The following is a 20443-nucleotide window of genomic DNA, read 5'->3' as shown; positions in this document are numbered from 1 at the left end:
GATCTGCCCAGGTCACTGAGCTAGACCCCGTGGAGACCAGGAGGCCAGTGACAAATGAGAATGACAGCAACAATGGCTAGCATTCATGTTGCATGTCAGGGCTAGCAAAGAGCTTTTCACATTTTCTCGTTTGGTTCTCACCACAACCCTTTGAGGCAAGTGCTATTAAGAGTCCCATTTACTAATGAGGAAGCTAAGGCAGACAGATAGGTGACTGGTCCAGGCTCATGCAGCTAGGAAGTAGCTGAGGCAGGATTGTCACTCGGGTCTTCCTGAGGGCAGCTCAGCATTCTATTTGCTGTCCCATTCAGGAGATGAGGGTCTGGTTGGAGAAAATACAGGGGACTGGAAATGTACCTTTGACTTCATTAGTGCAGAGGACTCCTGGGTGAAAAAGCTCTCTTTACCAATGGAGGTCACACCTTTGCCTCAATTTCACATTAAAGTTGTCTGAAACCAAGATGCGCTTTTGGATGTGACCAGGGGAGGAATTTGTTTTGCTTGATCAATCCCATATTTGTTACAAGAACTTTGTTTTTCCAGTGTAGAGAGGGGATAGGAATAGGGAAGCAAAAAGAAAGAAAGTAAAGTCCTTGACATGTCTTTTTAAAACTACAGAAGGATTGTGTGTGTGCCCTTGGACCAGGTCTGAAAGCTCCTTTCCATCATAACAGATCTGCATGTTGGGGTACAGTCCTTTGTTGCTCTGTACAGGTGGAAATGACCATAGTCACCAGCTATATCATATACATCAAAATTTGCTCAGACACAGGGGCAGGCTATGGCAAGATTCGAACTCATCTTCCTGGACTGGTTCTCTAACCACTAGACAGTGTTACCTCTCTAGGCAAGAGAAAGAAATGTGAAAAACATGTAGAAATGTATCACTGCATAAAAGTCTGAGTGAAGTAAAGTATAAACAGAGTATAAACAGTAAAGGAAGCAGTATAACACAGTGCAAAGGACTTTGGTGTTGAATGGCACCAGAGAACTCGGGTTCAAATCCTGCTTCTGCCACTTGCCATCTCTTGAGTTTGGGCACCCCATGCCTTTTCTCTGGGGCTCTGTTTTCCCATCTATCAAATGAGAAAGCTGACCATGGGCGTTTACGACCTCTCCCAAGATCCCCTCAATCTGTGATCCTTTGACATAGAGAAGTAATCAAAATTTGTTGAACTTAATCAGGAAAGACTTTTTAACAGTCACAGGTTTGGGGGCGGCCAGGTAGCACAGCAAGTAAGAGCATCGGCTCCAGTGTCAGAACGACCTGGAGATCGAATTCCGGGCTCAGACACTTAGCACCCACCCAGAACACAGAGCAAGTTACTTAACCCCAATTGCTTAGGGGCGGCCAGGTGGCTCAGCGAGTAAGAGCACCAGCTCCAGTGTTGGGACGACCTGGAGATCGAATCCCGGGCTCAGACACTCAGCACCACACCCAGAAATAACTGGCCGTGTAACCTTGAGCAAGTTACTTAACCCTGATTGCTTAAAACAAACAAACAAAAAAAAAAACAGTCACAGGTTTGGAGTTCACTCAGCTAGTTCCTGAATAACCAATAGAAACATGAGACAACAGAAATCACGAATGGAAATGCAACAGCCTCCCAACTCCCATCAGGCAGACTCAGGCCAAGAACCATCCTTAAAAATTCTTGAGGGGCTGGGCTTTTCAAAGTGACAAGAATTAAAAATGGGGCTCCAGATGGCAGGTCAGGTAAGGGGCAGTGAATGACTGTGGGCGGGAGGGTCACACTGTAGCAGCAAGCACCCCAGTGTCCCCAGGGTGCCTGCTCACACAGGTTCTTGGATCTGCTTTGTTAAAGGAAAGCAACTCAAAATGGGTTAACAAGCTTACTTTAATCAGTCAGACATATATCGTTTACCTTGTTCAGGAGAAAAGGTCAGCACCCTGAACCTCAAAGTATACAGGCATAATTATCAAGACAGAAACATCAAGTAGACAAATTTCCAAACTGTCCAACCATTACATCCATACCCAGTCAACATCTGGGTTTCCACATTCTGGGTTTTTCAAAGCCGGGGGACTCTCAACAACGGCTTCCCAGAATTCAGATCAAATCACAGAATACTTCTCAAAGTGAGCCCCAAAACAAAGCTACACATCAGGGCTTATATAGCCTTCTCCTGGCTCAGAGAATGTAACAACCTTATTGACCCACTGGCCAATCAAAAAGTATCTTCTGAAAAACAAGCCTCCCTCCCCAGGCTTCTGGTGCATTTTAGCCTAGGGGCAGGGAAGATCTTCCAAATTTGCATTCCCATTACACACACACAGTGACTTGGACTCAGAGCTTTATAGGGCTCACACAGAGGAGGCAGGGAAGGGTAGGTCTCTAAGACTCGGGCCACTGGCCAAATCTGGGATAACGGGGGCATATGTTGATTCCTTCTCTGAAGATACTTGTCCTTTTCTTCACAGAGATTAGTCGCCATGAACATGCCTCTCAATAGTGATGGAACGGTCATGTTTAATGCCACACTGTTTGCCTTGGTTCGAACTGCTCTGAAAATCAAGACTGAAGGTAAAATCTTGCCAGTTTGATAAAAGTAGAATGAAATGAGAAGTAATGGCCTAGATTTAGGCTTCTTCCCCTAAAGGCCTTCCAAAAATGTTTGCTGTATAAATGATCTGGACTAGATGAAGAAAAGGGAGGGGGGGTATGTTTACCTTTTATCATCCTCCTCCTTCCTCTTCCACCTCCTCATCCTCCTCTTTTCCTCTTCCTTCTCTTCCTTTTCCTCCTCCTCCTTGTCTTCTTCCTTCTCCTTTTCCTCTTCCTCTTCCTCCTCCTCTTCTCTGGGTGCAGAAGAAGAGAATCACGGAATTGCTGAGCTGGAAGGGACCTCAGTGTCAGCTAATCCAACCCATATGTGGAAAGAGAACTTCCTCTACTCTCAGGACCCTTAGTGAAGGGAACCCCATCTCCTGAAGCAGCTTCTGATACTTAACGGCAGTTCTCACCCCACCCCCCTGCTTCCCAAGCCAAGATGCAGGAGGCTTACCCTTGTCTACAGGGACTTCCTTAGGACACTTGAAGACAGTCCTCTGGCCCTGCCTGAGGCTTCTCTTATGCACCTGAGCCATTCCTCCTCAAAGAATCCCCCCTGAACCTCCCATGGTGTGAATTGGAGGCCCTCCATCACTCTCATTCTCCTCTAGACACTTTCCAACTTAGGACAGCTATTTCCCTATTTCTCACTAAGACCAGTCTCTCTAGAGGAGCCCAGAATTTGAACAGTGGAAGGGATGGACCTCAAAGGCAATAGAAAACAACTCTGGTGGCTTTTGCCTCCTGGTGTCAATCAGTCAGTCAACAAGCATTTATTAAGCATTGACCTCTCTTCCGAGATTTGTGCTATACTCTGGGCTTTCCTATCCTCAAGGAACTTTTTTCCAATGGGTAACAGCACATGTAAATCACTAGGGTCCTTATTTACATAAAGAGTAGACTGAAGGTCAGGGGAGAGGGGAGACACCAGCAACCTGACCTGGGCAGTGGCCCTAGGGAACAGTTAGAGGAGACAAGGATAGTGAGTGTTCTAGGTAGGGGGACCGAGCACCATGGCACGGGCAGAAGGGAGAGGGAGGTCTGTGTTTGAGGTCTTGTGCAGGGAGGCCAGGACATCTGGAAATGTAAGAAAGGACCCAGCTTAGGAAGCTTCTAAAGTGCCAAAGGATGTTTTATCGGATCCTGGAGATAACAGGAAGCCCCTGGGGTTCACTGAGCAGGGGAGTGAGGTGGCTAGACTTTGGCTTTAGAAAAGTCACCTTGGCCACTGATCTTTGAGGCAAGGAGGTCAGTGAGGCGGCTGGAGTGAGGAGATGGGACCGGTTATTAAGGATGTGGTTGTAGCTAGAATTAAGACTGTCCAGGGCTAAGCCAAGGGACAAGAATGCCCCAACTCCTTCCGCTGCTCTGAACAAGCCATCCTTCATCTCAATACAAGGCTTTTATTTGGTGTGCGTGATTTTAAACACATCATTGCTCAGATCAAACAACTTCCCTGATTCTCTCTTGGCTTGGGAGTCAGCTTCCAGCTTGTCTTCCCAGCATTTAGGGCCTTGCCCAGCCTGCTTCCACCTCTAGGGTGGGCTGGGTCCTTTCCTACCCCAGTGCCACCTCTCAGACTGCACCTGGGCCTGGCTGCCTCTTTGCTTTCTCCCCTCCTGTTGAATACTCGTACCTATCTCAAGAATGTGAAGTGCTCCATGAAGGACGCTTCCCTAACTCTCCTCAAGCCCACCAGCGTTTTAGGTCGGATGGTTCTAGAAGGCCCTTCTCCTAGAATATTGTGACGTCTGGTTCTGTGTGTTGGTATCTTATCTGCACGGTAGAACTGCAAGTTTCTTGGGGACGGGGAGCCTGTGCTGTTAGTCTTAGTGTCTCTGCTGCCAAGAACAGTGCTCCAAAGACTTAATGAGCAAGTACTTAATAATGTTAGTTGTTGATGCTTTAAAAAAAACAAAACCCTCGAGGCAACTACAGGACCCTGTGAAAACCTCTGCCACGATCCTCAGCCAAGAGCCTCATCCAGGCTTCTTTTACCAGGGATGGGGAACCTGTGGCCTCAAGGCCATGTGTGGCCTTCTGGGTCCGTGGCTGGGGCTTTGTGACTGAGTCCAAGTTTTACAGGACAAATCCTTTTAAGGGGATTTGTTCTGTGAAGTTTGAATTCAGTCAAGGGGTCACAGGTGAGGACCTAGCAGACCACATGGGACCTCGAGGCTACAGCTTCCCCAGCCCTCTGAGACATTACTTACAGTGGGTTCTCCCTCACTGGAGGTCTTACAGCAAAGGCTGGCTGGCCCTTTGTCAGAAGTGCCATAGAGAGCACTCATTTTCCACCATGGGTTGGACAAGAAGCCTCTAGGATCCTGATTCTTTGTTCTGAAGTCAAGTCAGTGTGCATTTATTAAATGTGTGCCAGACACCACACTAAGCACTGGGGATACAAAGACAAAAAACAGGCCCTGCCCTCAAGGAGCTCACAGTCTAACAGGAGAGATGACATATAGACAGAACAGACACAGAACAGACTTAGGAGAGTTTTAGAGCAGGTCACTGGGAGGGTCAGAAGGGGCGAGTCACTGGGGGGGTCAGAAGGGTTGAGACACTGGGGGGGTCAGAAGGGTTGAGACACTTGGCGGGGAGTCAGAAGGGGCAAGTCACTGGAGGACCAGAAGGTATTTCTTGCAGAAGGTGGGGTTTGAGCTGAGACTTGAAGGAGAGTAGGGAAGCCAGGAGGCAGAGAATTCCAGACACAGAGAACAAGCAAAGAAAATGACCAGCATTTGGCAAAGAGCCCCTTGTGTGAGGGCCAGCCAGGAGGCCTGTGTCACTGAGTTGTAGAGCATGCTAAGGCATTTAGGGTGTAAGAAAACTAGAAGGGCAGGGAGGGGTCAAGGGGAGAAGAATGGTGAGAGTCACACCTGCCTGTAATCAGGAGTCCTTGGTCTTCATTGACCAGGGGCAGAATGACATGGTCCAACCTGCCCTTTGGGAAGGTCCCTTTGACAGGTGAGTGGAGGTTGACCTGGAGCAGGGAGAGATCCCCCAGCAGCTAGTGTAGTAGACCAAGCCTGACATGATGAGGGTCCGCACCAGGCTGGTGACAGAGGGCAGGCAGGTGGTATAAAACTACAGACCTTAGCAATGAGGAGTCAAAGATAACACCTGTGTGTCCAGCAGAGAGAATGGTGGTCCTCTTGACTATTAGAGGGAAGTTGGGAAGAGGGGATGGGTCAGAATGAATCTGTGGGCCATGGGGCAGTGGTCCAAAGTGGCTGAGGCCAGTGCCTGTCTGAGATGAAGAAGACCTTTCAGACATACTCACTCCCTTCAGCAAACTGATGCTTTAACTGAAAAGAGGAAGCCAGAGAGAGACCCAAAGCAAGAAGGGAGGGTGTGTGCACATGCTGTCACCTGTCAGAAAACTGAAGCACTCAGAAAAGACATGAGCCCTGGGGAAGCTTTCCCAGAGGAGGGCCATGGCCAGTCACTGAGGATGAGGCATGAGGCCAGAGAGGGCAAGAGTTTGCTAGCTTATGTCCCAGGCACCAAGGTGGGGGTGCATCCTGCACATTCATGGGATAATCGGGAGATGGGCCTCACTGGAGAATAGTGATGGGAAGGGGGAGCCGGGCTCTGAGCAGGAGTTGGAGGAGTCTGGATCTTATCCTGGGAGCAGTGGAGAGCCTTTGTAGATGCTTAAGCGGTGGCTGAGAAAGGGAGAACTCAGGAAGAAAGGGGGCCTTGTAGAGAGCACTGAAAGCAGAGCAGGTGTGAGACAGCCGCCCTGCTGGCCTGGAGAGGAGCCCAAGGGAGGGGACCAGAGGAGGGAGTCCTGCCCCTCACTCCTGAGGCACAGGTTTCTGGCGCCATAAAGAGCCAACCTTTGCTGGGGCTTGGTGTTGTCTTGTTTTCTTTCAGGTAACCTGGAACAGGCCAACGAGGAGCTGAGAGCAGTCATCAAGAAAATCTGGAAGAAAACTAGCATGAAGCTTCTTGACCAAGTTGTCCCTCCCGCTGGCGGTCAGTGTGATCAATTTTCCACAGTGTGATTGAGCTCTGTGTTTATTATCATGGTAACCGGGAAGACAGGGCTGGCAAAACACCAGGAGTCCCATTCTTAACATGAAAGCCACAGGTCAGGGACAGCAGCCTTCCAAAGGGTGCCCTGGGGCCTTCAGTCTTGGGGAATGTAATGGCCATTCTGGCCAGGGAGGAAAGGGAAGGGACACTGGTCTGGAAAGAAAATGAAGACCAGGTAGCTGGAAAGCTAATTTTCTTTCTGTCAGATGAGCTAATGAGAGAGAGAATGAGAATCAGAGAAATAGCTAGACAGAGAGGGAGAGAGAAAGAGAAAGACTGAGAGAAACAGAGAATAAGAGATGGAGGGGGAGAAAGAATAAGGGAGAGGGAGGTGGGGGAGGGAGAGAGACAGAAACAGAGAAGAAGAGAGAGCTAGAGAGACAGAGGGAAACAGAGAATAAGAGAGAGATAGGGAGAGATAGACAATGAGACAGGCAGAAGAGGATACAGAGGGAGAATGGGGGGGGGGGATGGAGAGAGAAAATTTTGGTTAGAGACGTGGGAAATGAGAAGAGACAGAGAGTTTTCCAAAGGAACAGCCATCACTTTTGTTCAGGAAGCTGAAAAATGTATTTCTGTTTGCCCTTTTGCTTCTAGAAAAAGATAGACTGCTTTCAGGATTTAAAATGGTATTTTGGTAAATGTTCCCACCAAGAGCGAATGTCTTACCATTTGTAGACAGATCATCCCCTTCAGTTTAGGACTCAAATAGAAACAGAGCTACCTGGCACGCTTTATTTTTTGTATTTGCCTTACAATAACTGACCAGATCTTTTCTCATATTTATATATACATATGTATTTATATTGGATAGAGTGTGTATATATATGCATATATAAGATATGCTTCCATTTAATTTCCATTTCAGAGCTAGGTAGTTATTTTTGACCTGCTTTTTCCAGTTTTAAAGGTGCAGGGTCTCTTGCTGCAGGGTCTCCCCCTCATCAGCCCGTTAGCTGTCCCAGAGAGCCCCCATGCACTCTCATCCCCAATGTTTTTTTGTAATTGAATTGACTTTGAGAGTGTTGCTGGCCTAGAAGCTTTGAGGAGGGTTAGGCTTAGGTGTGGAAGCCAACTCGGCATCAGCCCAGCCAGACCCTCTAAAAAGGTGACCATCTTGGCCTCCTTAACACACTGGCCGACTCTGCACCCCTGTGTGAGGCTGGCCAGAAGCTGCCTTTGAAGGGAGCCACTCATATCTGGCACAGCCTCCAGCTTAGAGTTGGGGAGGGCGGCCCCCCCAAAATGGGAAGCAAAGCAAAAATCTCAACCTAAAAATCCCAGATTCTTCCCAGAACTGATGCTGCACATTTAAAACGGCCTTCTTGGTTTTCGTTCTATTTCGTTCTGCTTCCCCCGAGTGCTCGCATGGCCTCGATGAACCGCTCTTTTTAATGGGTGTAACAATGTGCTTAAGCTCTCTCTGCAGCCTCTGTTCCTCTCAAGTCTCAGTCTTCCCGAATATTCTGAAGCAATTCTGTTTTAGGGTGGTGGCATGGAATCAGTGTTATCTCTTGCCAGCTTATTCCCTACCATGTTTCCTGCTGTCAGATGCATGCGTCAGAATGGCCAGCAAGGCTCCCACACAGACATTGCTCCCAGCCCCAGGCTCACCCAGCCCACACTCCAACAAGGACCCTCCCAATACTGTTTCCCACATATTAAACTTCTTCCACACTGGGCACGTTGCAATTCACACAAGCCTCCCTTTGCTTCTTGCTTCCTTTAACTTGACAGGAGCAGAAAAAGCTCATAAAATTGGCTTGCCATCTAAACACTTCAGATGTTCCCCCTACTATAGATGGTCTGCCCAGAAGGGGCCTCGCAAGGGTTAACTCCTTACTGACCAGGTTAAGAATGCTGAAAGTCTCTGTTCTGCCCTGAAGGCTGTCTCCCCAAATAAGAGTTAAAGTGCTTCAGGAAGATCGAAGGTGAGAATGTGCCTGAGCTCCAGCTAGCCATGTTGGCTCTGCTTTCCAAAGAGCTTTAGACAGACAGAGGTGGAGCGCAGGGTTGCTGACCTGACCAGAGAGAATATGGTTACAAAGACGTCAGCTGATTTCCTGGAGAGTAGCCCCTGTGGCTCCCAGCCCTCAAGGGATCCACATTGTTCCTGAGATGGCAGCAGATAGACTTGGGGAGGAGCAGTAAAGAGGTCTTGGATCAAGATGGGGGAGCTGTGGGGCCTTGAGAAAGCAGCTCTAGGGGATCTTCCAGATCAGCTGAGACCCATCTTGCCAGTCTTCCAGATCAGCTGAGAAGCCATCTTGGCCAGTGGCTTCTCTCTCGGCCATCTCTGGGGCCATGTGATTTCCTCTTCTTCTAATGCTCCATGATTGTCCTGAGAGAATACATAGCCATGCAAGTCATATGTTAAGCATGCCTCCTTATAGAAGGGAGGTTTTATTTGGGATTTGAAGGAAACTAGGGAAGCTAGGAGTCTGAGATGAGAGAGAGAGAAGCATAGGGGACAGTCAGAGAAAATGCCCAGAACCTATAGATGGAGTGTCTTGTTCATGGATCAGAAAGGAGGTTCATGTCACTGGATTGAAAGTAAGTGTGTGTGTGTGTGTGTGTGTAGGGGGGTGTAAAGTATAACAAGACTAGAAAGGTTAGGGGAGCAGGTATGACTTTGAACACCAGACAGATGATCTTATGTTTGATTTTGGAGGTAATAAGGAGCCATGGCAGTTAAATGGGTAGGGGAATGATGCAGTCAGACATGTCCTTTAGGACACTCATTTTGATACCCAAGTGGAGAATGGACTGGAGGGAGGAGAGACTTGAGACAGGGATTCCAACCAGGTTACTGCAAGAATCCAGGAATGAAAAGACCAGGGCCCACCCACTGGTTGGCAGTGTCAGAGGAGATGAGGGGGCATGTGCAAGAGATGTTATGAAGGTAGAGTTAGCAAGACTTGGCAGCAGATTGGATATGGGCAATGAGACAGTGAGAGCTGAGAATGATGCCTGACCGTGAGCCTGGACGCCCGGCAGTGGGGAAGGTAGTGCCCCCACCAGTAAGAGGAAAGTTAAGGGGAGGATGAAAAGATGATAAATTCAGGTTTAGATGGGGTGAGTTGAAGATGTTTGTGGTGATCCATTGTGAGATGCTCAGCAGGCAGTGGAAGATGTGAAACTGAAGGTTAGGAAACAGGTGAGGACTGGATCTGAGAATCATCAGCATAGAGATGGCAATTTGACCCATAGGAGGTGATGAGATCGCCAAGTGGGATGGCACAGAGGGAGAAAGGAGGACACAGGGCAGAGCCCTGGGGGACACTCACAGCTACTGAGTATGAGGTGGATGGAAATCCAGCAAAGGAGATGGAGAAGGATTGGTCAGATAGCTAGGGGGAGATCCACGCAACAGGGGTGTCCTGAGAACCCAGAGAGGAGAAGACTGAAGAGAGGCCACACAGGTTAGAGGCTGGCAGAGGCCATCAGCTTCGTCAGTTAGGAAATCACTTGTGACTCTGAAGAGACTGGTGTTAGGTAAATGATGAGGTCAGAAACCAGGCTGCAGAGAGTCTAGGGGAGAGAAAGAGAAAAGGCTGTGGAGGCCCTGTGATTGTAAAAGGCCTTTTAGGTTTAGCCACAAAAAGAGGAGAGAAGGGGAGATGACAGCCAGTGGGGATGGGCAGATGACGGTGGCTGTAACATGGGGATGTTTGTAGGTAGGAGGGAAGCAGCCAATAGACAGAGAGAAACTGAAGATCACTGGGAAGGGAGGAGCAATAGAGGCTACTTGGCTGAATGGACCGGGGCTGTATGTGTGCTTCGGAGGTTTTCTCTTTAAGGAAGAGGGCTGAGGGAGGAGGAGAGAGGGGCCCCTGAGTGATGAGGAAGAGGGAACTCTCAGTGAATGGCTTCAATTTCTTCAGAGAAATATGAGGCCAAGATCTCAGCCCTAGAGGAGGAGAGAATGGTGAGAGGTTTGGGGAGGGATGGAAAGGTCTGGAAAAACTGCTATTGTGAATGGATTAGTGAATCAGAGATGTGTAAAATGATGAGATTAGGAAGAGGAGAAGAGAATGAGTGGTTTTGGACATCTGGGATTTAAGGTGTCTATGGGACATCCTGGTTAAGATTCAAGTCTTGAGGCTGGATGCAGATTTGAGAATCATCTGCTTAGAAATGGTCGTTAAATCTATGGGAACTAATGAGATTGCTGAGCCAAATTGTATGGAGGGAGCAGAGAAGAGGTCCAGGCCATAGCCTTGGGGAGACATCAATGGTTAGCGACTACTTGGCTGCAGATCCAGCAAGAGACTGGGGAAGAACAGTCAGAGAGGTAGGAGGAGAATAAAGAACCAAGCGGCAGAAGCCCAAGGAGAACAGGGTTAGGGATGGATTGAGTGGAAGGTGAAGGACAGTGTCAAAGGCTGCAGAGAATAAGATTTCAAAAAGGCCACTAGACTTGCCAGTAACGAGATTGTTGGCAGCTTTGGAGAGAGCTTCAAGCCAGGCTCTTTCCACCCAGACCCTTTGGACTCTAGTTCTATTGAAGGTCTGTTGGTTTGAGCAATAGCTACAACTGTTCCTCTCCCATCTTTATTGGCCTGTCCTAAGTTTCATAAAGTGATTGGTAACTTTATGTGGCATCTGGTTACATATCTCACTCCCCTCCCCAGTCTCAAAGTTCAAAAAGCCATTTTTGTATATTTTAAAACCACAGCAATAAACAAAGACCAGTCGTGGAAAAGGGGAAAACAGTTCTAGCTGGGATACTATTCAAAGTTACCAGTGAAAATGCTTATATAAACTATCTTAGATCTTAAATGGATAATTATTAAAATGACACAAAGTCCTATGTGCAGTGGAAGGCTGTGTTTACTTCTCAAGTCATCTGAAGCAATGAAATTTGGAACAGATGGAGTTTAGTGGTGAATAAAGCATCAATCATCTCTCCCAAACCAGGATATATGGAGACAGAGAGCTCCATCTAGCCGGCAGAACCAGCCCATTTGCAGGGCAATTTCCTTGTCATTGTTGCAGAGGGTCACAGGTACTTAGCACAGAGTTTGGCATTTAATTAAGTGTTTAAGAAGTGTTTGTGACCGTTCTACTAGGATGTATGTAAAAACAAATTGATTGGCTTCTCATCTTCTACATTGCTGGTTGCCCTTGCAGAAAGCAAAAGGGACCACAGGCCTCTCCCAGAGCAGACAAGTTCCTTCTTCCTGGCCTTGGTGCACTCTCTGGACTCATTGACATCACCGACATTAATAGGTTCCTTCCCAACATTTCAGACATCCTTCCATGATCTGCTTCTCTTGTAAATGAGGGACTCTCTTCGTTAGTGCAGATTGCAACCTTCCCTGTGTGACTCTTGTCTCGACAGAGGATCTTCCCAGAGCTTCGAAGTCCTTTCTTCCTCTCGGTCCTTTATAGAGCATTTTGTGACTATCAGGGAGGGCCTGAGCCTGGCCCCTTTTATCCTCTCTTGTTGCTGCACAACTAGCCTATCGCCTTTTCTGATCATTCATCTCCAGCATATCTGTGTGGTCACAGCGTGCTTGCAAATTGATAATGCCCAGGCCTTCTTATAACCACTATTTATCTCTGTTGTCTTTTGAGTACCCACAACTTTGTTTTTGTTTTTGAAGACTGGTGTTTCATGAGAATATCACCAGAAGAATGTGGGTGTGATAAAGGTGGGGTTTGGGGTCAGGGAGACATCTGGTATCTTGGGCTCATTTTAATAACAATAATAGTCATAAAAGCTCGCATTTATCATAATAGTGACAGCATCGTGTAGTGTAGAGAGAGCAGACCCTGATGCTAGAAAGATCTGAGTTCACATCCCACCCCCCACACCTCTAGCTGTCATTTCATGCCCAGGGCACATCTCTATTACAAGTTGTAGAGCAAATGACAAACTGCATTGGGAGTGGGAGTTTCTTTCCTGGGATTTCTCTGGACCCATGTAATCACAAGCTTGAAGCAAAAGAAGTGACAATAATGGCAATGGTGCCTGCTTACATGCTGAGCTCTGGTGCTCAGCCCCATGACCCCAGGAAGGGCATTGTCTGAATGAGGACACCCAGGCCGAGTGCTTGCATGATGGCCTGGCAGGCCCAGAGTTGATGCACAGGCTTTGAGGCAAGATTCCAACCCAGATCTTCCTGACTCCACGTCTCAGTTTCTGTCACTCCCTCACCCCCAGCGTCATTTCCCACATGGAATCCAGACTGCCTTCTTGCTCCTTGGGTTCTGGGCTGACCCCAGCTGTGTCTGCCCCCACCAGGTGCACTGATGGGGTTATTTAGCAGAGGGCCCAACAGGCCATATCTGTAAATGAGGCTATCCAGAGGGCCCCATCATCTGGCCGTACCGAGCTTCTTAGCCTTTTTTGTGTTCCCTAGATACAGCTAGGGGACACACTGGATAGAGACCAGATGGGAATTTGGGTCTTCCTGACTCCAGGCCCAGTATAATGAATAGAGCACTGGGCCTGAAATCAGGAATACCCGAGTTCAAATCCAGCCTCTGATACTTACTAGTTATGTGAATCCGGGCAAGTCACTTAACCACTGCCTGCCTCAGTTTCCAAATCTGTAAAATGGGGGAAAATAGTAACACTTCCCTCTCAGGATTGTGTTTGGGAAATGGCCTTAAATGGTCCCAGAGCTTCTTTTTGCTTCCCTCTCTGCCCAGTGAGTTGTCCTATTTACTGTACTTGTTAGTCACTTATGTGAATGTCAAGATGCAAACTGTTGTAGAAAATCCTTTGTGGAAGCCTGCTTCTTCCCTTCTGATACTTCCATTGTGTGCCCTCGATGGGTGTGGAAACAATTTTCCCAAAGAGTTTAGAGAGTTGGGAAGGTAGACAAGTGGACAGGTGTTTGTCTTCTCAGGTAATTTTTTTTCCCTGTTACACCATCTGTGGTTTTTCAGTCTTGTAAATTGGTCCCACGTGCCTTCAGAATTATTTTGCCTTCATTGAAGAACTCTTCTGGGTAGACTTGGTTTAGTAATTTTTTTTCCTTAGGTGCATTTCCATTTCTTCATGTTATAGAACAGCAGGGATGAGATCTTAAATGAATTCTAGAATTCTTTATTACAAAAGGAAAACAAGTTCAATAAAAAATTCTCTCCCTGCCTTGTTATCTCTTCCTTGTCCTGGATCGTTTTCGCCCAAAAGGGGAACTAGAAGGCATTTATCTAGAAGGGGATTTATCAGTAGAAACTTCTGTTGACCTGGACTCCAAACCTGACCTCTTTCCCTCCTTCTCTACCATGTCCAGATCTCTGCTTCTGTTCAGCAGACAGCACAGAGCACAATTCTAGGCACTGGAGAAGACACCAAGATAAATACAGCATGATTCCTATGCTAAGGGAGCTTACAGTATCCTAAAGAGGGGATGGCAGAGACCCAAATAACCATGCCACCAAATGGAGCAGGAGTTCCAGAGAGAGAACAGAGTGCCAGGCCTCTGCTCCCCACAACTTTGCTTCTCTTTCCTGACTTTCTCTGCCTTCTCTCTAGTGCTTTGGTTTTTTTATTCTTAAAAACTTCTGCTGAAGTCTAGCCAACCCTTGTGCTCATCTTCCTATGGCAAAAGCCCATACAATAATAACCACTGGCATTTACAGAACACTTTAAAACTTGCACAGTAATTTACACACATTGTCTATTTGGACATAAGAGAATGATTTTTTAATTCTGCTTTCCAGAGATCCAGGCAGGGTTTTGCTGCTTGGGAGCCTGACTCTACTAAGAAAAACCTGGTTCCCTACTATGATTTTGGACCACTCTGTCTAGAAGAGCCTCAGCAATCATCCATCTGACAGTGTCCTGCAAATTCATCTTGCCCTTGCCCCCAGGACCACGTTGAGGAGTCAAATTCTAGCCTCTGCAAAGAGCATAGGGCTCAGACCAGATAGTTCTCTTGAAGTTAATCGGTGGTCTCTGAAAAGATTGGGAACTTTGGCTCTACTCTTTTCAAAAATGTCTAAGAGCTGCTGCCTTGTCCCAGGTCATGGGGAGGCTCCCTGGGCCAGGAAGCAGTTGGTGAGCATGTCTAAACGGTTAGGCAGAGGGCTCCAGCCTCAGCCTGGGCCATGTGGTCACAGGGAGAGGAAGCCTAAGGCTGAGCCTATGGGTCAGCTTTCAGATGGGATGGTTGGGACCCTCCAAGCCAAGGCCTAGACTTTAGGTCCTAGAATGTTGCTTTGTGTATGTACTTACTATGAGGATGAAGGAAAGGGGGGAAGGGTGAATCAAGTGGCCACATTCATGATCATGATGGTCTTTTTATCTTAAACCCCCTTTATCAGTACTATAAACATTGTGCTTATAGTATCATCAGATTGTGTTCAGAAAGCTTCCCCGAGGTAGATGAGGCTGACAAGAATTCAGAGAAGTTATCTTTGAAGAAACTTCATTCTGCTCCCCGATTGTAGCTGGGACACAGATCAGCTGAGGAATGCACATAACCCCTTTTCTCAAGGGAGAAGCTTTTAACAAAAAAAAAAAAAACAAGGCCTTCAAGGATAATCCTAAGGGTTGGAGGCAGCTCCAGAGTGAGGGCCACCAAAGCTGCAGCTTCTAGGAAACAAGCCCCAAGACGGAATGCCTGCCTGTTTTTCAAACACGGTTGTGGTGTGCACCCAGGTTAGGCGTCTCCAGGACACCTCAGCCTGTCACATAGAAGCAGGTTTTTTACAGAATCAGTCAGGCCACTGACCACAGGTGTGCCTACCACCTTGGTAAGGTAATGGGAGAACCTCCAAGGCTCATAAATTTAGAGCTGGAAAGGCCCTTGGAGGCCAACTAGTGCAACCCCCTCTTTTATGGAAGAGGAAGGTGAGGCCCAGAGACTGGGTGAGGCAGCCTACCCCAGGGCACACAGATAGGTAAAAGGCAAAGACAAATAGACAAGACAAAAAGACAAATCAAGCCCTGATACTTTGACTTCAATCTCAACAATCTCTGCACTATGCTTTGCTCTCTCCCTTTGGGATTTATCTCTTCCCATAGATCTGGCTCAAGGTTTATTTTTCTATTTTAAATGAATAGTTCAATTTAACCAAATTAACCATCTACTACATACAGTGTCCTAGACCAAGATCCCACCTCTGAAGCTTACCACCTCCACAACCTCGGACAAAGCCTTTAAACTCAGTTTCCTCATCTGTAACATGAGACTAAATGTTCCTTCCCCCCTATGATTTAGGATCATGTATATTATTACAACAATGAAAAATAGTCCCTGCCCTCCAGGGGCTACCAGTCCACAGTATCACATCACACAGTTTATCCTTATGATGCCCATCCTTCCACTCACATTTGAAGCCCAGTGTTGTCTCTTGGCCGCCCTCACCCACTCTCAGTTTCCCCAGTGTCAAGCCCTTGGGGCACAGTCCTTTTACTCTGTGGGAGGCCAAGGCTCCATTCTGCCTCATGCATCGCCTACGACGTTGCCAGCCAAGTCCCAATTCCAAAGTCCATTTCTGGGCTAGCTGGAGCTCTCGCTGCCTGACCAACATGGAGGTCATTGGCAGAAGGAAGCAGCCCTAGCGCCAGGATCCCTCAGAGTCACTTTGCTGAACCAGCTCCATTTGTAGAGCTTTCTCTCCACCTCTCAGTGCCCACTCTTTCATCTCACAGCACCAAGATTTGGGTGGGTAATTGCGGCCAAGGTTCTCCGTAATTACACACGTAAATCCCCGTGTGTCTCGGTGAAAACGTGGCCCGCTGGCCCCCCTCTGTTTTCCCTTTTATTTTTTACTTTAAAAAAATAACCCAGACAGCATCTCATAGTTTTACTAATATGCTGCCTCTGTTGATGCCATACACATCTCCTGTTTCCTGCTCGTTCACTGAAATGACTCTCACTTGGACCCCAACTGCTTTGCTGAGCCGCTTGATGCTAGTTAGGGCCCAGGGGGGGGTGCTCAGGCCCCGGCCCCCCATTGCCCCTCAGCCAGGTGTGCGTGTTGAGGCTTTTGGTCCACATGTGCTGACTCGGGAGAGCTCTGTCTGGTCTGTCCATCTAGATGATGAGGTAACCGTGGGGAAGTTCTATGCCACTTTCCTGATACAGGACTACTTTAGGAAATTCAAGAAACGCAAAGAACAAGGCCTGGTGGGAAAGTACCCTGCGAAGAACACCACGATTGCTCTACAGGTGAATTGGCTTTTTTTCCCCCTTTTCCCACTAACCACTTTGCAAGCTTCTTCGAAGCACCAGGTAGCTGACCGTTCACGATCAGCAATGCCTCCGGGACTTTGTTTAAACTGAGATACTGAGTGGATGGACACTGCCACGGTCCAGGGATAGCCATCAGGGCACTGAGGTAAGTGGCGCCGTTCTCTTCCTTGGCTGCTTGTGGTCATCCCAGCTGCACGGTCCACAAGCTCACTGCAGCTGCGGGAGACCAGTCCATAAGCTCTCATTAAGCTGTCATGAGAATGTCTCGGGAGGGGCAGAGGCATGGGCAGTGGGGGGGAGCTGCCCTTCCATTCTGCTGCCTTGGCGCTTCTACAAGAGAGCTTTCTCCCAGATAGGTGGCCACCACCAGGGGCTCACAGTGGCTGCCGGAAAGTCAGCTCTGAATCCAACTAGGTGTTTTTCCTTTTATTTGTTTGTTTGGTTTATGGTACATTCCAGTAACATCCATCACCTCTCTGTGTGTATTCTGTGTGTGTGTCTCTCTGTCTGTGTATGCCCCATCTGGATGGAACTGAGGCTGGCAGTGGTGCTGTGGCTCAAGTGTGGGCCCAGAGTCCCCAAGGAGTGTGTGTGTTTCACAGTATCCTGGCACTCCTCTGGCTCCCTGCCCATGGAGGGGGCTCAGTACAACCCTCATCAGGATTGTTGGGTAAACGTCAGGCATGAACATTGGGCAGACAGGCAGAAGAGAGAAGAGGGAGAGGGAGGCAGAGCTGGCACCAGGGAGAACACCTTTCTGCTTCTGCTTCTGATGCCAGGCTGGCAGGTGTTGTCCAGCTAACTCGCAGCCTGTCTCATCCTCAGTAATGAGAGAAGCTGGCTGTTCTTTGGAAGGTAACAGATGCAATGAAGCGTTTCATCTCTGTTTTATTCACTCATGAATTTTTCACAACACTTTTGGGGCAATGTTTAGCTTCTTGGATAATACTGATAATCTTTAAGGAATTTAGATTCCTCCTGGAGAAAATGCCTGGAGTTCTCTTTTGTTTTTGCTTTTAGAGAGAGAAAGAGGAGAGTGAGTGTGTGGGTGTGGGTGTGTATAAGAGTGTGACTGCTCAGTTGTTTCTGTTGGGTAAAGGTAGGTTGAAGATTCCCTAAGAGGGAAGAAAATTTAATTCAGCTGAATCTTGAAATACAAAAAGCCCTAAATGTTTCCTTCTCTAATGTGTTCACCAGTGAATCACAATCCTCCTTTGATATAGCCTTGACCTAACTCTATGGAATTATCACTAGTAATCTTGTGTCTCTTGTAGAGGGGCCTGCTCCCTCATTCCTCCCCACCTCAGCCCAAGGGGAGAGAACACACGGACTCCATAGGACCCCAGGGTTAGCGTTTTAGAGCTTGGAGGGGCGTTCTGGGACATGTAGTCCATCATCCTCATTTAGGATCTGTGCAAGGTCACACCAATAATGAGTGAAAGAGGCAGGATTGTAACCCTGGTTCTCCGAATTTTTTTTGTACACACCACACTGCTTTCTGAGAACGACAGTCAGTCAGTAACCTGAATTGAGTACCTTTTCTGGTCCAGACACTGGGCTTGGCAGTTGGTATGCAAAGATAGGCTAAAGACAATCACTGACCTCAAGGAGCTCCCAGTCTAACGAAGGAAGCTGTCACAGAAAAGGGGGCTGAGAAGGGGGAGGTGTGAGGTGATTACCCCAGGCCTTCTGCTCCCATGGAGGCTCTGGGAGGGGCTCGTGGAAGGCCAGGCGAAGGGATAGAGGAGACCCAGGGACACGGGCCACAGAGAGTCTGGACAACTGTCAGGGCACTCAAAACTGAGGGAAGATGAGGTAAGAACGATGTTTGGAACTTGACCGAAGGATCCAGTCTGTGGTTTTTACCCATCAGAAAAAGAAGCGGAAAAAAAAAGTCTTCCATTAATCTTGTTGTTTAATCACAGGCCTAACTACATACTTTTTCAGTGTTCTCATTAGGAACTTGGCAAATATCAACAAACTTACATATTTCCCTGTAGAAATAATAGAAATTGAGCACCTGTCTTGTGGGGATTTGCTGTTCCTCAGCTCAGCCGGACAGGAAAGCGCTTCTGTCCTGGATTGAGGGAGGCAGCGAGAGCGGGAGCTTCCCTGCTCATGGGCCTTGTGAAACGGCCCAAGCCGAGGCGGCTCAGACAAGGGGCAGAGCGGTGAGATCGCCGGACGCAGCAGGGCCTTTGGAGGTGACTTTGGTTCTTTAGTCCAGATGCCTGGCCCAGAAAGTGACAGACCTTCAAAGAAGGTGTGATGTTAACAACAGCTGGCATGGATGTAGCGCTTTGTGAGCCTTCTACACCATTTATGTCACTGGGGAGCCTTCATCACAGCCCTGTCACAGAGGCATTATCCACATCTAGTCACCACACCATCTACTGTGTGACTGCCCTGTGCCTAGCACTGGGGTTAAAGATGCAAACGGGCAAGAGGAGGGAACTGAGGCTTAACCCATGCACCCTCAGTTCTCACGTGCTTTGTGCCAGCCTCAGGCCTCCGTCATTCCCACCGTGTGCCTTCTCTACACCTGCTTATGCAAGTTATGTAGCAGAGCTGCCCAGGTCCTGGGCAGACTTTTTAGTTTACTCTATTGAGGTGTCTCTGTTACTTTTATTCTTCCTTTCAGGATGCTCTCAGTACTTGAACTCCCCAGAGTGGCTATTCCAAACCTTCTCTTCTCTCCTTACCCTTCCCATACTTTTACCTTCCTTATCCCTCTCAGCAGGCAGAGGACCTTCCTTCTTCTCAAACCCCCTCTTCTCTCCTGGCCTCAAGACCACATATACCCTATTCTTTCTTCTTTGCTCCAGTCTCTGACAAAGAAGTAGTTCTCATGCCATCCCTGAGGTTAGCCCCTCGATCTCATGTGCCCTCCATCTCAATTACCTCCCTATAAACTTCAGTCTCTCCCTGTCTGCTCAGGGCTTCCTCCTCATCCCTAAAAAAGCCTTTACTTGCTCCAGCTCTGTCTTCTAACAGTCTCCCTCCAGATCCTCCCTTTCTGAGCCAAACTACTAAATAAAGCAGTTTACACATTACCAACATTTCTCCCCTTTCTGTTCCTTTCTCAGCCCCTGCTAACCTGACTTCTGACTCTCTTACTCAACTGAAGCTACCTTTTCCAAGTTTACTCATGAGTCATTAACTGTTAAATCTGCCGGCCTCTTCTGTATCCTTGTCTTTCTTGACCTCTGTGCAACATTTGATGCTGCTGATCAGTCCCTCCTTTTAGTTGCTCTCTTCTCCCTGAGTTTTTGTGCCACTTCTGTTTCTTGGTTCTCTTCCTACCTCTCTGACTGCTCCTTCTAAGTCTCCTTGGATCAATCATTATCCATGTTCTGCTCCCTAATCACGAGTGTCTCCCAAAAATGCTCTCCTTGATCCCCTTCTCTCTCTCTCTTTTAAAAATTTTATTATATTTTATTTTTCTCCCAATTACATGTTAAACAGTTTTTAAAAAAAATGTTTTAAGTTCCAGATTCTATCCCTCTCTCTCCTCCACCCTCTCTGAAATGGTAGGCAATCAGATATTGGTTATAACATGTTCAATCATGTAAAACATTTCCACATTAGTCATTTTGTACAAGAAGATTCAAAAGAAAAAGAATGAAGGAAAGAAAGTGAAAAATAGCATGCTTCTGTTTATATTTA

The 20443-nt window shown here is 47.6% G+C and overlaps 1 protein-coding gene across 1 annotated transcript in view; it reads left to right on the top strand.

Annotated features, from left to right (window-relative positions):
* CACNA1D (calcium voltage-gated channel subunit alpha1 D) overlaps positions 1-20443 on the top strand; it is a 368515-nt gene that overhangs the window by 317297 nt on the left and 30775 nt on the right. Inside the window, exons 38-40 of the mRNA XM_069084375.1 lie at positions 2444-2546; positions 6456-6557; positions 16623-16753. Of these exons, the coding sequence (XP_068940476.1) occupies positions 2444-2546; positions 6456-6557; positions 16623-16753 (336 nt within the window). The remainder of the gene's footprint in view (positions 1-2443; positions 2547-6455; positions 6558-16622; positions 16754-20443) is intronic.

This window comes from Petaurus breviceps, unplaced genomic scaffold (genome assembly GCF_028583685.1).
Source record: "Petaurus breviceps papuanus isolate PSGF00001 unplaced genomic scaffold, PetGlider_PUasm1.0 174, whole genome shotgun sequence".
In the NCBI taxonomy this organism is placed as follows: domain Eukaryota; kingdom Metazoa; phylum Chordata; class Mammalia; order Diprotodontia; family Petauridae; genus Petaurus; species Petaurus breviceps.
The sequence above is the reverse complement of the archived record's forward strand: the minus strand, read 5'-3'. Positions and strand labels throughout refer to the sequence as shown.